The sequence below is a fragment of the Myotis yumanensis genome, unplaced genomic scaffold (assembly GCF_028538775.1).
Source record: "Myotis yumanensis isolate MYYU_CA2020_CCGP unplaced genomic scaffold, mMyoYum1.0.hap1 SCAF_8, whole genome shotgun sequence".
In the NCBI taxonomy this organism is placed as follows: domain Eukaryota; kingdom Metazoa; phylum Chordata; class Mammalia; order Chiroptera; family Vespertilionidae; genus Myotis; species Myotis yumanensis.
Window position 1 is genome coordinate 43031671 of NW_027223759.1, and position 13551 is coordinate 43045221.

Genomic DNA, 13551 nt, shown 5'->3' on the forward strand with positions numbered 1-13551 from the left:
ATATATATTTTATTGATTTTTTTACAGAGAGGAAGGGAGAGGGATGGAGAGTTAGAAACATCGATCAGCGAGAAACATCGATCAGCTGCCTCCTGCACACCCCCTACTGGGGATGTACCCGCAGCCAAGGTACATGCCCTTGACCGGAATCGAACCTAGGACCCTTGAGTCCGCAGGCCAACGCTCTATCCACTGAGCCAAACCGGTTAGGGCTATAGTTTTTTTTTTAGTGACTTCAATGCCTGGGCTTCCCCCTCCATCATTTTAATAGTAGAAAAAGGGAAGAAATTATTAGAGTAGACTTTTCCATCAAATGAAAAAACTTCATTCCACTTCAAGGAAATGTTATGATTACAAGTGGAAAAGCCCATTTTAAAAATAGGTCAGACCTATATATATTTATATATTTATATTTATATTTACATTTATATATATATCTTGGTTAGAGTTGATAATTGACAATAAATTCCACGACAGTATTCGGCACTGACAAACCATAATGCATTCATCATTTGTGATGTGAATTAAATTTTTGTAATTAAAAAAATTCTCAATGTTAATAAAATCTAAATGGATTAGATTTTTAAAAAATGAGCTATGCTCCGAAGGACTTGTATGCATGCATATAAGCATAACTAATGGACATAAGACACTGGGGGGTAAGGGAGGGTAGGGGTTTGTCAAGGGCGGGGGGGAAAAAAGGACACTTATGTAATACCCTTTGTAATACTGTAAGCAAAAAATAAAAAATAAAAAAAAAAAAAAAAAAAAATGAGCTATGTCAGTCAATGTTAGTAAAACAGAAACTATTCAAAGTGTTCTGGTTGTTAAGTTCTAGTCTGTATTACATTTGTAAAACCAAAGGGTTCAGTTAAATCTTAATGTCAGAAGTTGCAACTTGTTTTTTTGTTTTTTTTTACTTTCTGTCTTTAGCACAATGGGATTTGTATAGCTTTTCACAGTGAGATTCTCTAAGAAACATTTTTACTGTGATTTTGTAAGAAACTTATTTTACCTTTGCCTGTTCCACTTCCCAGTGTGGTTTAGTTAAGCTTGTGAAAATGTAATTTTAAAGCCTTACAAATAAAAACCAATGGGAAAATAGAATTAGCAAGAAGTCTAAGTTGAGGATTCTCCTTTAAAAAAATACAGTTTTATTGCTTATTGATAGGTATTGCTTGAATTAAACCAGGAACCTAACATGCAAAAAATGGGGCAAGCGAGCCAAGTGGGGACTGTGAAAAAGTAGAGCATGAATGGCCTGTCTGTAGCGAGAGGCCCATTGTTAGCGTTCCTTTACTGTGGTCATTCACCCAAAACTCTAAAGAGAAGCTGGAATTCTCTTTTGCTTTGTTGTTGGAGTTAAAGCTCTTAATTTTTAAGTGTTAAAAATAAATTTAAACCAGACGCATGTGAACTGATTTTGACTTCAAGTTACCAACTTGTGATCTTGGAACTTGATTAAAAATGTATTGTTTCTAGGTATTGAGAAATTCACTAATAAGTATTTAAGCATTGAAGTTCTAAGGTGATTGAAAAATGTTAAGTACTTTAATCATGTATCTCCTCACTTAATAATTTAGCTATTAATTTTTGGTGAATCAGTTAATGATTATACAATTTAAATTTCAGCTGATTCCAGTTTAAATTACCCCAAAATTTTAAATTTAAAAGGGCCTGAATTAGTCTTTATTACTGTGTACAGTTTTTAAGTGGTTCTTTTGATACGTGTCTCCTGGATTAATTTTATATTCAGTTATACAGTATCCAAATAAATAACATATTTATTTAAAACGAGTCTTAAGGATAGACTAACCATAGGTAGCAAATGAGGAGGCATTTGTCTAAAACTTGCTTTTCTCCATGAATGGAACTATACCCTTTAAAACTAATAAAAGTGAAGGTTGAAATTCTAACGTGACAATATTGTCACTCCTTTTTTTCATACTGGCTTATGTTAATGCTTGGTTACTGAATAGGTAAATATTACCAGTGATAACCAGATACTATAGTATTTGTTTGTTGAGTTAAAATCAATGCTTTACTTTGTCCTTCTTGACTACTGTTCAAGTCTCATAATTGAGTTTTCATAAGTGGCAGTACTTTCCAAAGCATTTTTTTTTTAACAAAGGAAAACAACTGATCTTTTGAGAATTACTGATCAAAACAGAACTGTGAAGTGAATTTTCACATCTAAGAGTTATAGTTACCAAATATGGAGGAATGGGCCTGAAGAGTCCTCCCTCTTTGGCCAATCATGTTTTGGCTTCTCTCAGGAGGATGGCGAGTTAGAAATATCTGGGTGATACATATGTACACTTCTGTCAGGGCCAGACAGATTTGGCTTCAGTGCTCTTTCTTCCCTTCCCCACCTCAGAATTCCTCCCTTCATATCATCTTTTTAACCCATAAAAATTTATTCACAGGAGTATTTTTGAAGAACGAACTCACACAGTAAAATATGGGCATCCCAAACTGTTTTAACGTGCTGTCTTTCTTAGGGATTTTTGCAACCAGGAAGAAAAGACACAAGAATACATTCCTATGAGTAGAATTTCAGTCATTACTAATGAGGAAGGGCTTTGTTTATGTTTTGATTTTTAAACAGTAAAGCTGTATCTTCTCTGTGCCTTTTCAGTGGTAGCATTACCGTGGTCTGTTTGGGTGATGAACTCAAGATGCATTCTGGTGATCAAATAGTACTCCAAAGAAGTTTTGGTATTACTGTCAGTCACCTACATACAGTCATAACTAATTTTTGTTGAGTGTTTACTTTGTGCCAAGGACTGTTTTGTCTAACTTATAGTAAGTTATTTAATCCTTTCAGTATTCTGTGGAGTAGAAACTATTTTTATCCCCTTTTACAAATGAGGAAAACTGAAGCACAGTATGTAGTGTTAGTGGCAGAGCCCAGTGTTCAGACAACCCCCAGATGGCCAGGTCCAGGAGTTCACATTCTTAGACACAATGTTATATCATCTTCACATAGCAATACAGGACAGTGGTATGTGTCTGTTCTCAGTATATAGATTGTATGTAATAGACACACATACATACATATAGTCTAATCATATGCATGTGTATATATAGTCTAATTGTATATACTTATATATGTTTCTGTATATGAATCAATTCAATCAGAGGCGAAGCCTATATAATTGAAATCTGAGTCTTTATTATCTGACAATACCAGATGTCTGAGTAGTGTAATGTTATGGTGACAAAATCTGTATGTATTTAAATACAACATTAACTTAAATTCAATTGAATGTGATTATATATGTTGAAATCGAAAATAAATTCCTTTCAAGTGATAAATTTAAACATACATAAACACACGTTTTCTAATAACCACACATTCTATTCATTCTTTTTTTTTTTTTATTTCAAATAAAAAAAGCCAAGACAGTCTAGATCATGGTATTGGTATAATTTTCACTGATCCATTTTTAAATACTCTAAAAATTATTCTCTCTTTGGCCAATTATTTCAATGCCCGATTTATTTATTTATTTATTTATTTGCTTCATTTGCCCAGATTGAATAAGTGGCAGTAACTTTGGCTCAGAAATTTTTTAAAGGGAGATTATAAAAAAATAAAATTTTTAAAAAAAATATGGGAGATTGCCGAAGCCGGTTTGGCTCAGTGGATAGAGCGTCGGCCTGCGGACTGAAGGGTCCCGGGTTCGATTCCAGTCAAGGGCATGTATGTTGGTTGCGGGCACATCCCCAGTGGGAGGTGTGCAGGAGGCAGCTGGTCGATGTTTCTCTCTCATCGATGTTTCTGACTCTCTATTCCTCTCCCTTCCTCTCTGTAAAAAATCAATAAAAAAATATATTAAAAAAAATATGGGAGATTATATTTGAAGAGAGAGGTTTGCATAAAAATAGAGAAAAATGGCATATCTAGCCTTTAAATTCTAGTTTTAGTTTCAAGTTTGATATTTAATAATGTACTTAAAAATACATAACCATTATTGGTTTGTATCAGAGAAAAGCTTTAAGTAATGCAGCCACACACACCAAAAAAAAAAAAAAAATGGGGGAAATAAATGACTCAGATTATGGAGAGCAGACCCAGATATCCAGTACTGATTTGTTACAAGGCAGAAAGACAATTTTGTGTTTTCTATTTGTGTTTGTTCCTGAGCTTTCCCTAAATTCAGTCAGGTTTACTTTATTTGTTTTGTTCATAAAAAGTAGGACTGCACCACAGTTTACTTGTGAACATAGAAAAGCAGACAGTTTGTGATTCCTAAAATATTCAGAAGTTCTACATAAGAGAAATGACATCTTTCACTTTCTTTCTTGTAGTGTACCAGCTGCAACAGGAAGCTCCCCATCCTCGAAGAATTACCTGTACTAATGAGGTGGGTGTAATGAAACTGTTACAATGAAATGTTTTTCATTTATTTGTTTCCCAAACTTTGACCTTCTTCATCAGCTTGGTTATTTGTGGGATTAACCATTTACAGTAGTTGGCACCATAGCATTGCAACTTGAATGCATTTTTCTTAACATTATTTTCACTTGAAATAACTGTCACTGTTTAAGGGACAGTCTGGGAACACAGTATAGTATATGACAGTATAGTTTTAAATGATGTTAATCTTTTTTGTTCATACATTATTTTTCCACTTTTTGTTTTATTCTTTGCTTTTAAAACAGTTTGAAGGCATTATGGAAGTATTATTAATTTTTCCATTAAAAAGATGTAAGTCATGATGTAAAAAATAAGCAAATACATAGTTCACAAAAAAATAGGACATATGACAATATATAGGAAAAGATGTTCAATTTCATTAATAATAGAAATGCAAATTAAAATACATAGACCACTGTCGCCTTTCAGAATAGCAGAAGTTCAAAAGCTTAGAGCAGTGGTTCTCAACCTTCTGGCCCTTTAAATACAGTTCCTCATGTTGTGACCCAACCATAAAATTATTTTCGTTGCTACTTCATAACTGTCATGTTGCTACTGTGATGAATCGTAATGTAAATATCTGATATGCAGGATGGTCTTAGGCGACCCCTGTGAAAGGGTCATTCGACCACCAAAGGGGTCGCGACCCACAGGTTGAGAACTGCTGGCTTAGAGTATACTTGGTTGGTAAGCATGTAAGGACACAGACACTTACATATTGCTGATGGGAATGTGCCGTGCTACAATTCTATGAGAATTTTGTAATGTCTAACACAATAAACTTCACTTAACCTTTGACCCACTAGTCCAAGTTATAGGGATTTACCCTATGAATTACCTATACAAATATGGAATAACATATGCTAAAGTTTTTAGTATAGGACTGTTTGTAGTAGAGAATTAGAAAAAAACCCTAAATGTCTATAAGGAAGATTTCTATGAGATGATATGGAATGATCTAAAATGCATATACAGTATAGTAAGTATGGTCCCTTTTTAGTAATAAAGAAAAGAAAATAACTCTGCCTGTGTGGCTCAGTGGTTGTGAACTCAATGTTGTGGCTCAATGGTTATGAACCAGGAGGTCACGGTTCAATTCCCAGTCAGAGCATATGCCTGGGTAGCAGGCTTGATCTCCAGTGGGGCATGCAGGAGGCAGCCAATCAATGATTCTCTCTCTCTCTTCCTCTCTGAAATCAATAAAAGAAAAGAAAAAAAATAAAGGTTATTTTTGCAAAAGAGAAACACAGAAAGGATTAGCGAGAGATTGGTAAAATGTTTATCCATAAGGAGTGGCTGAGGAGCATTGTTGAGGGTGTACGGATGAGAGTGAGACTTCTCTGAGGACATGTTTTTATATAGTTGTGACTTTTGAACTATGCAAATGTTTCACATATTCAAACAACAGATTTAAATAAAAATGGTAAAATGATCAGAACTGAACATAAAGTAAATGAACCTACCCTTCCGGAACATTTCTTAAATGAACCAGGCAAATACTCTCTTTCAGTCTACCCCGGTACAAATTCCTTAGGATCTTTTCTGCTGGGCCTTTCTCTATCTCATAGCCTGCACAAGCTGCCATGAAAAGCTAGGGGAGATTAGCTGGTGAGGTTATGGCCCCAGTGGGAGAACAAAGGGGCAGAATTATGTCGAGATGTTAACAGCAGGGGGAATGTGGAGTGGAGTAACCAGGAAGGAAAGTCACAGTGTCTTCTGACATATTGTGGCATTAAGGTCTTAGATGTTTTATTTTACTTTTTGGATAAAGTGATGTAAATATTTTTTCAGATTTTTAAAGTCCTAGAAATAAAAGATAATTTAATTCAACTCTTTTTACATACAAAGTGTTTTATAGATAAGGAACAGGCCTGAGGGTCAGTTAGTCTGCTGGTAGAACTGGAACTCCAGACTCTGATTTTTCTTTTGCTTAATATTTGCTTTAATTTGTCACACAAAATGTTGAGTAATGTTTTGAACATTTGCATTATCACAAATATCTTTCTTTTTTATTTTTTCAATAGGTAGAAAACAGACCAAAGTATTATGGAAGAGAGTAAGTATGGATTATCAGAAAACATTTTATAGATTGGAATATGTAAGAGAGATGGTTAAATGGGTGCTTTTAGTAAAAATGAAGGAGGTATTCAAGTTTGGATGAGTGAAATTATTTTTCTGATTATAAATGTAATTATTCTAATTGGTGAAGAAAGTAGCATGGGGAAATGTATGCAAGGATGTTAAAATAAAGCCATGTAAGTAAATAAATAGTTCTAGATGTATATGAGGGAAACATTTGTATTTGTGTGTACATGTATATATTAAGCATATAGATATATACATACGTGGGATATGGGTTGTTTAGTCTATATTTATACTTTTCTCTATTTTTTAATTTTCTTCTAAAATTTCTATAAGTAAATATATGCCGCCTAGAAATAACTGTTGGCAGTTTGAAGTATTACCTTCTAAAGATCTATTTTTCTAATTGATTTTACAAAATGGAGATATACTTACAATTTTTGTAGCCTGATTTTTTCATTTAATATTAATAATGAACATTTTTCTATTTTATGAAAAATGTTATAAATCAGGCAGTCAGACATCCCTCTTGCAATCTGGGACTGCTGGCTCCTAACCACTCACCTGCCTGCCTGCCTCATTGCCCCTAACCTCTCTGCTTGCCTGCCTCATTGCCCCTAACCTTTCTGCCGACTGTCGGTTTAGGCCCAATCCTTGTGGTATATCCCCCAAGGGTTCCCCGATTGGAGAGGGTGCAGGCTGGGCCGAGGGACACTAGTTAAAATATATTATTACAAATTATTCCAAAATCAAGCAATTGTTGTTTTGTTTTACTAGTAAAAGCTGCAAAGTTTTAGTGCAGCAATAACTCATTCTATTATTTTGAGTTACTAAAAGGACATAATGTATGTTCTTTGTAATTTGTAAATCCCATACGAATGTAAAGTGATTTTATATTTTTAATATTAATCATCAGTCACCATTGGCATATTTTTCTTCTTCAGTGTTTTAGCTCTGAGTGTTATAGATGAATCTGTGTTTGTGTAAAGAGTGTGTATTCTTCTTCCTCCTTTTTTCTCTGTTGATCAAAAATAGGTTTTAGCAGGGAGTGAAAGCAAGTATTACAGTTCATTGCTTTTGGCTTGAGAACCAGTGATGCAGATTATGCACATTATTGGACAATCATGCCAATTAAGGGCAACCCAGGGTCCTGGAAAATTGCCAACATAGACTCTGAGCCAAAATTTCAAGAAATGTTATTAGTATGAAGAAAGGAAATGGGACACATTTCTGTATATTTTTTATCATGTCCATATGGTCAGACCGGCTACATTAGAAGGGCATATTTTCTCAAGAGAGGTGGTTGGCCTTCCTTTGCATGGATGTGGATTTTGATTTTGTGATTGTTAAATGGATTGGGTAGCGACCTTGGTTCTGTTTTTATCACCACAAAGAAGCTGGCCAGGGGCCAGGCCCAGGGAAACACAAGCATAGTTAAACTCGGTTGAGTTTATAATCCCCTTTGATTTTATGGCCGTACTTGGTCTAGAAAACAACAGGGAAAGGTGGGGGTTTTGTTTTGTCTTGTTTCATTGAGAAAGGTGGAAGACATGCAGTTTCTGAATTGACTTTGTTTCTCAGGTTCCACGGCAGGATCTCCCGGGAAGCGGCCGACCAGCTCCTGAGTGTGGCTGAGGGGAGCTACCTCATCCGGGAGAGCCAGCGCCAGCCAGGAACCTACACTTTGGCTTTAAGGTTGGTCGAGGACCTGTAATTATAACTATGCTTCATTTAAAGCCCTCTTAATAGAAGGCTTTAAATTTTAAAAGCATCCAGCTCGTAATTGAATTGGTTCTTGTTTTCTTGGGACCTAATTACCATTTTAATAGCTTTGAGGCCCTTAAAAAATTCCTCATGAATGGTAGCACTCACTAATTAAGGATTGAAGAACTTTTAAAGCATTTTTATTGTAGCTCTACGCTTTCTTGCATTTCATCGTGGGTTCTCTCCCATCTGTCCTGCTGTGTCAGCTCCTTCTATTTCTTGAATGAGAAAAGGAACTAAGAGAAAAGGTCTTTGTAACTCATAAAATTAAAGCCAGTGTCATTTCTCTTCGGTTGGCTTTTGGCTGAAGCAGTTTTTCTTGGGAGCTTTTGGCTCTTTCCTATCAGCTGGACTTTTTCAGCATTTCAGCTGCTCTTAGCTTACAGTACTGTGCCCAGAAACAAACATTTCCATTAACTCTGCAATACAGGGTTATAATAAAATAGCATGCTTATCATTTGGGTTTACCTCATGCCAGGACTCTAACCTCATTTCATCTTCACAACTCCAGGATTTATGGGTTGTTACCTTCTCCACTTTACATATAAGGAAACAGAGGAGCTAGAGGCTGAGGAACTTGGCCAAGGTCATACATTTAATAATTCATGTAGCTGCTATTTGAACCCAGACAGTCTGGCTTCTGTGCCTGTTCTGTTAATCTAGTCTACATTGCTGCCTCTACAAAGGCTTGGAATAATTATCCATTGTCTTTGTCCACTCCTTGTTTATTCATCCATTCTCTGGAAAAGCCTTAAAAATAGAAACTTTCTGCCCTGGCTCAGTGGTTGGAGCATTGGCCCGAGCACCAAAGGGTGATAGTTTTGATTCCCAGCAAGGGAACATAGCTGAATTGCGGGTTCACGCCGCCCCCCCACCCCCCCCCCACCCCCCCGCCAGGGAATGTGCCGGAAGCAACTGATCTATGTGTCTCTCACATCAGTGTTTCTATCTTCCTCCTCTTCCCTCCTTTACACCCTCCCTTCCAGTCTCTCTGAAAGGCAATGGAAAAAAATATCCTCTGGTGAGGATTAAAAATAAAAAAATAAAAAAGGAAACTTTCTAAGAAAGAGGTCAAAGAAATGAAGTTTCTTTCCATGGCCACAAAGAGAGAATAGAAAGGTTATGTTATTGCTCAGGACTCTAATATGACCGTGTCTAACTTAGTCACTTATGCCTGTGTGAGTGATCAGGGACTACTCTTATTCCCACCCATCAGATTTAATATTAATCTTTTTAACAAAAAAAATGATAAAATTCAGTATTATTTCATACTGAATGCCGAATTAATTGCATACTTGGAAAACTGAGCTTGTTATAGGATTTCATGGAAATTTGCTTTTGATGACAAATGATTAAGTGTAAGTCCCCATTAATTATTTAATTATATTGTTTTTTGGGTTTAAATTATGGCATACAGGGGGGGAAATCTGGGCTGGGAATTCAAAAACCTATTTGTTTTGCCACTGAATGAACTAGAAGACTGACATGGGGCCAACTACAGAATCCTTAAAGTCAGTTTCTTCATCTTTCTGCTCCTAACATTTTCTAATTTTAGGATTCTATAATATCACATTTCCAAAAAGTTTGGTCGTCTGAGTATGTGAGGTAAATAAGCCTTGATGTAAAGGCTAGTGGATCTGAATAAGGAAGAAGGAAGGTACGGTAAGAGCAGACATAGAAATCTCCTCTTTGTTGCTGTCTTCTTACCTTCCCCCGAGATCACATAGTAAGTTACAAAACTGGACTTTGAACTCAGTTTTGCCTCATTGCAAAGTTTCCATGTCTTCCGTTATGCTGTATTGCCTCTCAGAACATGTTATCAAGCAGTTTTCACTTAATGACACCAGCAGACACTGAAGGGCCAAGGATTGAGTTTGGAAAAAAGTAGCACCCAAACCTTCCAAGCTCTTCCTCATTTCCTCCCCTTCCCTCTCTCTCATGCTACGTATGCCTATGTTATCTAATAGTGAGGAGGACTTTTTCTTCTTGCTCATCTCACACAACCAAACCCAACAATTTTTATTTCTTGAGGTTTTTTTCTCCCTCAAAGTTCCTTCTCCTTTTCAACTGCAAGCCCCTTCCCAGACTAGTTCAGTAACTGCCTAAGAAATCTTCCTGTATCCAGTCTTGTCCCTCTCATGTATCTTCCATAGTATTGTAAATGCCAATCAATCTTAAAATCTGATGCAGTGATCAGCAAGGTTGTAGTGTTGGGTAGGGCAAAGGTTTCGAAGATTACACCTCCCCCCATCACTGACATCTCTCCCATACTTGTGGGGGCCTAACCTAACCCTTCACTGATGATCTTTGTGGTCATGTGAGGTATTACTCAGGAGAGTGTGTGTTATGTATGTGCTGTCACATCACCAGTTTTCTGCACTAAGAAAAGAGATTCTCATTCCATAGCCGGAAGGTATTCTGCAGTTGAATTTTACTCACCTCTTCACCATCTTCTCCCATATTCCATCTCAGCCTGAATTTCAGGCCAGGCCTTGTCTGGCTTTTTTGCCTTTGCCCATGTTGACCCCTTGGTTCAGGAAAAATGACTGTTGCTAGTGAAAGGAAGTATACAGAAAGACATTTACATGCAGTGTGTAGTTGAAGATGCTAGGCCAGGCACCAGATAATAACACCTTATGAAGAATGAGAGGTTTGTTTCAAAGTGACTTTGGGATTTTCTGTATGTTTTTGACAACATTTGGATTAGCTATAGTTTTAATGAGATATGGCAGATACAGTTATATGTAAGCTTAAGATAATTTAAGAAGTTTGAATGAAAACATTTTTTATCATTTTCATAGTTTTAAAATTAATTCTTTAAAAAATATTTTGTCATTATTTAATTTTTCTCACTAAGAAGAAAATATTATGTTCACTGTTGTGCATGTGGAGTGACAAATGAAAAGGGATAGGACTAGTGCATGTTTTCTGTGATCTTTTATTAAATGTTAAGTATATACCAAAGAATGTCTTATAACAAACATAAAAATTATTAAATATGATTATAACTGTTATGTGCCCAGCATGTATTTTGAGAAACAGCCATTGCCTTTGGAGTCTCCTGTGTGCTGTGTATTCCTCCCCTATTCCCCCTACTTCCTCCTGTTGCTCACACTGGCAGCCTTATCCGATGATCAGTCCCTGGCCTTTCTTTATAAATTTATAACGTATGTTTGTATCCTCACATAGTACATGGTTTTGATTTGCTTGTTTTGGACTTAAAATAAATGGAACATGTAGAATGTATTCTTCATTCTTTTTTCACTCAGCATTATGTTCCTGAGATATATTGTTACTGTAGAACATGGCTATAGTTTATTTATTTTCACTGCTGTATGATACTCCATTGAATAATTATACTATAATTTTAGTTGCTTGACCTTATTGTGTATATTTAACCTCTTTGAGCTTTAGTTTTCTGTTTGTAAAATGAAACCTTTAAGATTCTTTAATTAGCAGCATCCCACTTTCAAGAATCAAATTATCTTACCAGTTGAGAAGCCTTCAGCTCCAAGTGTTATCTGATACTCAAAAGCGAACTCTACCTGCTTAAACAATACATTATTTAAGGCAATATTTCACATAATGAGAAATTCAGAAATGCAATAGCATGGATGATCAGTATCCCAGCGATGTTATGGGGGACTTGTGATCTTTCCATTTCTGGCCACTCACAGCATCAGCTTGGTCTAAGGCTGATTTTCCTTGTGGTCAGAGGTGGCTGCAGGGGCAGTCAGAGTTGTGTGTTCCTTGTATATGCTCCTTACAAGGGAACCTGTTCTCCTGTGCAGTATGCATCCTTCCCGTCAGGTTGATCGAGCCAGCGTTGGTCTCCCTTTCCCAACCCTGGACCAGTAACAACCTGCAGGGAAATGCATGTACTGATTGTTTGTCCAACCAATATTGCAGGGTTCTGGACCTGGGAGATGGGGTCAGCTTCTACTGGAAGATAAGGCTTTGGGAGGAGGTCTGGATGAATACATTCTGGTTTTCTTTTCTGGTTTTAAAAGAAGGAAAAAGGTTGGAGTGTGTGTGTGGAGGGGGGAGTTGGGGTGGAGAATGTGTACAGTTCTATCTATACAGCATAGTAGGTATTCATTAAAGTCATTTCCATGTTAGACTATGAGGATCAATCCATGGTATAATTCTTCAAATATTTTAGTTTGATCAACTTCTTATTAAAGTAGTATATCCAGTTTTGTAAATAATAAGAAAATGTGGTATGAGTTCCATGGAAAATCAGGTACCTAAAGCCAGGCACCAAAGTTTTATAAATTCTGTTTGGTGAAGTTGTTTTGCCTATAGTATTTTCAAAATTTGATTTAAAATCTTTTTCAATCTGACTTAAAATAATTTAATATTTTAAAGATGACACGGAAAGTCTAATTATGTTAATATTTTTAGCACAGTGAAATAAATCCATTGTAGTATTGACTAATATATTCCTTAAAAAATGTATCCCTGGTATGTCACTGTAAGACATGTGTCAAGGCCTTTCATGGAAATCAGGGTCTTGGTCTTCATTATTAAATTGGGAAATTAACATAATCTCCCAGATAGCGGCATCATCAAAAATAGCATTTATTGAGCTTCCATATTCTGCCAGGGACTGACTATCCAGATGGGTGAAGGAAGAAGACCTTTAAGCTACTTCTTAAAAGTAGAGCAGAAGTTTGCCAGATAGAAGGATAGGTTGTGATGAAAATTAGCATTTTGGGAAGAAGAAACAGCCAAGGCCGGAATATATAGAACAGCATGGAACATTTGAGGTTCGGGAGTACAGGAAGTGTGCCAGGAAAGCCTGGTATTTCATGCTTGAGAATTTGGACTTTATCTGTGGGACATGGGAGTCAATGAAAACTTTTTTAGAAGAGAGTGATGATTACATTTATAATTTAGAAAGATCATTGTAGGAGCAATAAGAAGGAATGGAGCCCTGGCCAGTGTTTTTAAGTGGTTAGAGTATCAGCCCATGCACTGAAGGGTCATGGGTTCAATTACTGGTCAAGGGCACATACCTGGGTTGCAGGTTTGATCCCAACCCCCAGTTGGGGTGCATTCTGGGCAACCAATGGATGTTTCTCACATCAATGTTTCTTTCTCTTTCTCTCTCTCTCTCTCTCTCTCTCTCTCTCTCGCTCTCTCATTTCTCTCTTTCTCTTTCTCTCTCCCCGCCCTCCCATTCTCCCCTTCCCCTCCTTCCCTTCCTTCCACTCTCTCTAGAAAATCAAGAGAAAAATATCCTCAGGTGAGGATTAACAGTAACAAAAAAGAATGAATGG

General features: G+C 36.4%; 1 protein-coding gene across 1 annotated transcript in view; it reads left to right on the top strand.

Annotated features, from left to right (window-relative positions):
- The window catches only part of CHN1 (chimerin 1), a 160150-nt gene that overhangs the window by 40422 nt on the left and 106177 nt on the right, over nucleotides 1–13551 (top strand). The window contains exons 3-5 of the mRNA XM_070422717.1: nucleotides 4315–4370; nucleotides 6448–6479; nucleotides 8087–8200. Of these exons, the coding sequence (XP_070278818.1) occupies nucleotides 4315–4370; nucleotides 6448–6479; nucleotides 8087–8200 (202 nt within the window). The remainder of the gene's footprint in view (nucleotides 1–4314; nucleotides 4371–6447; nucleotides 6480–8086; nucleotides 8201–13551) is intronic.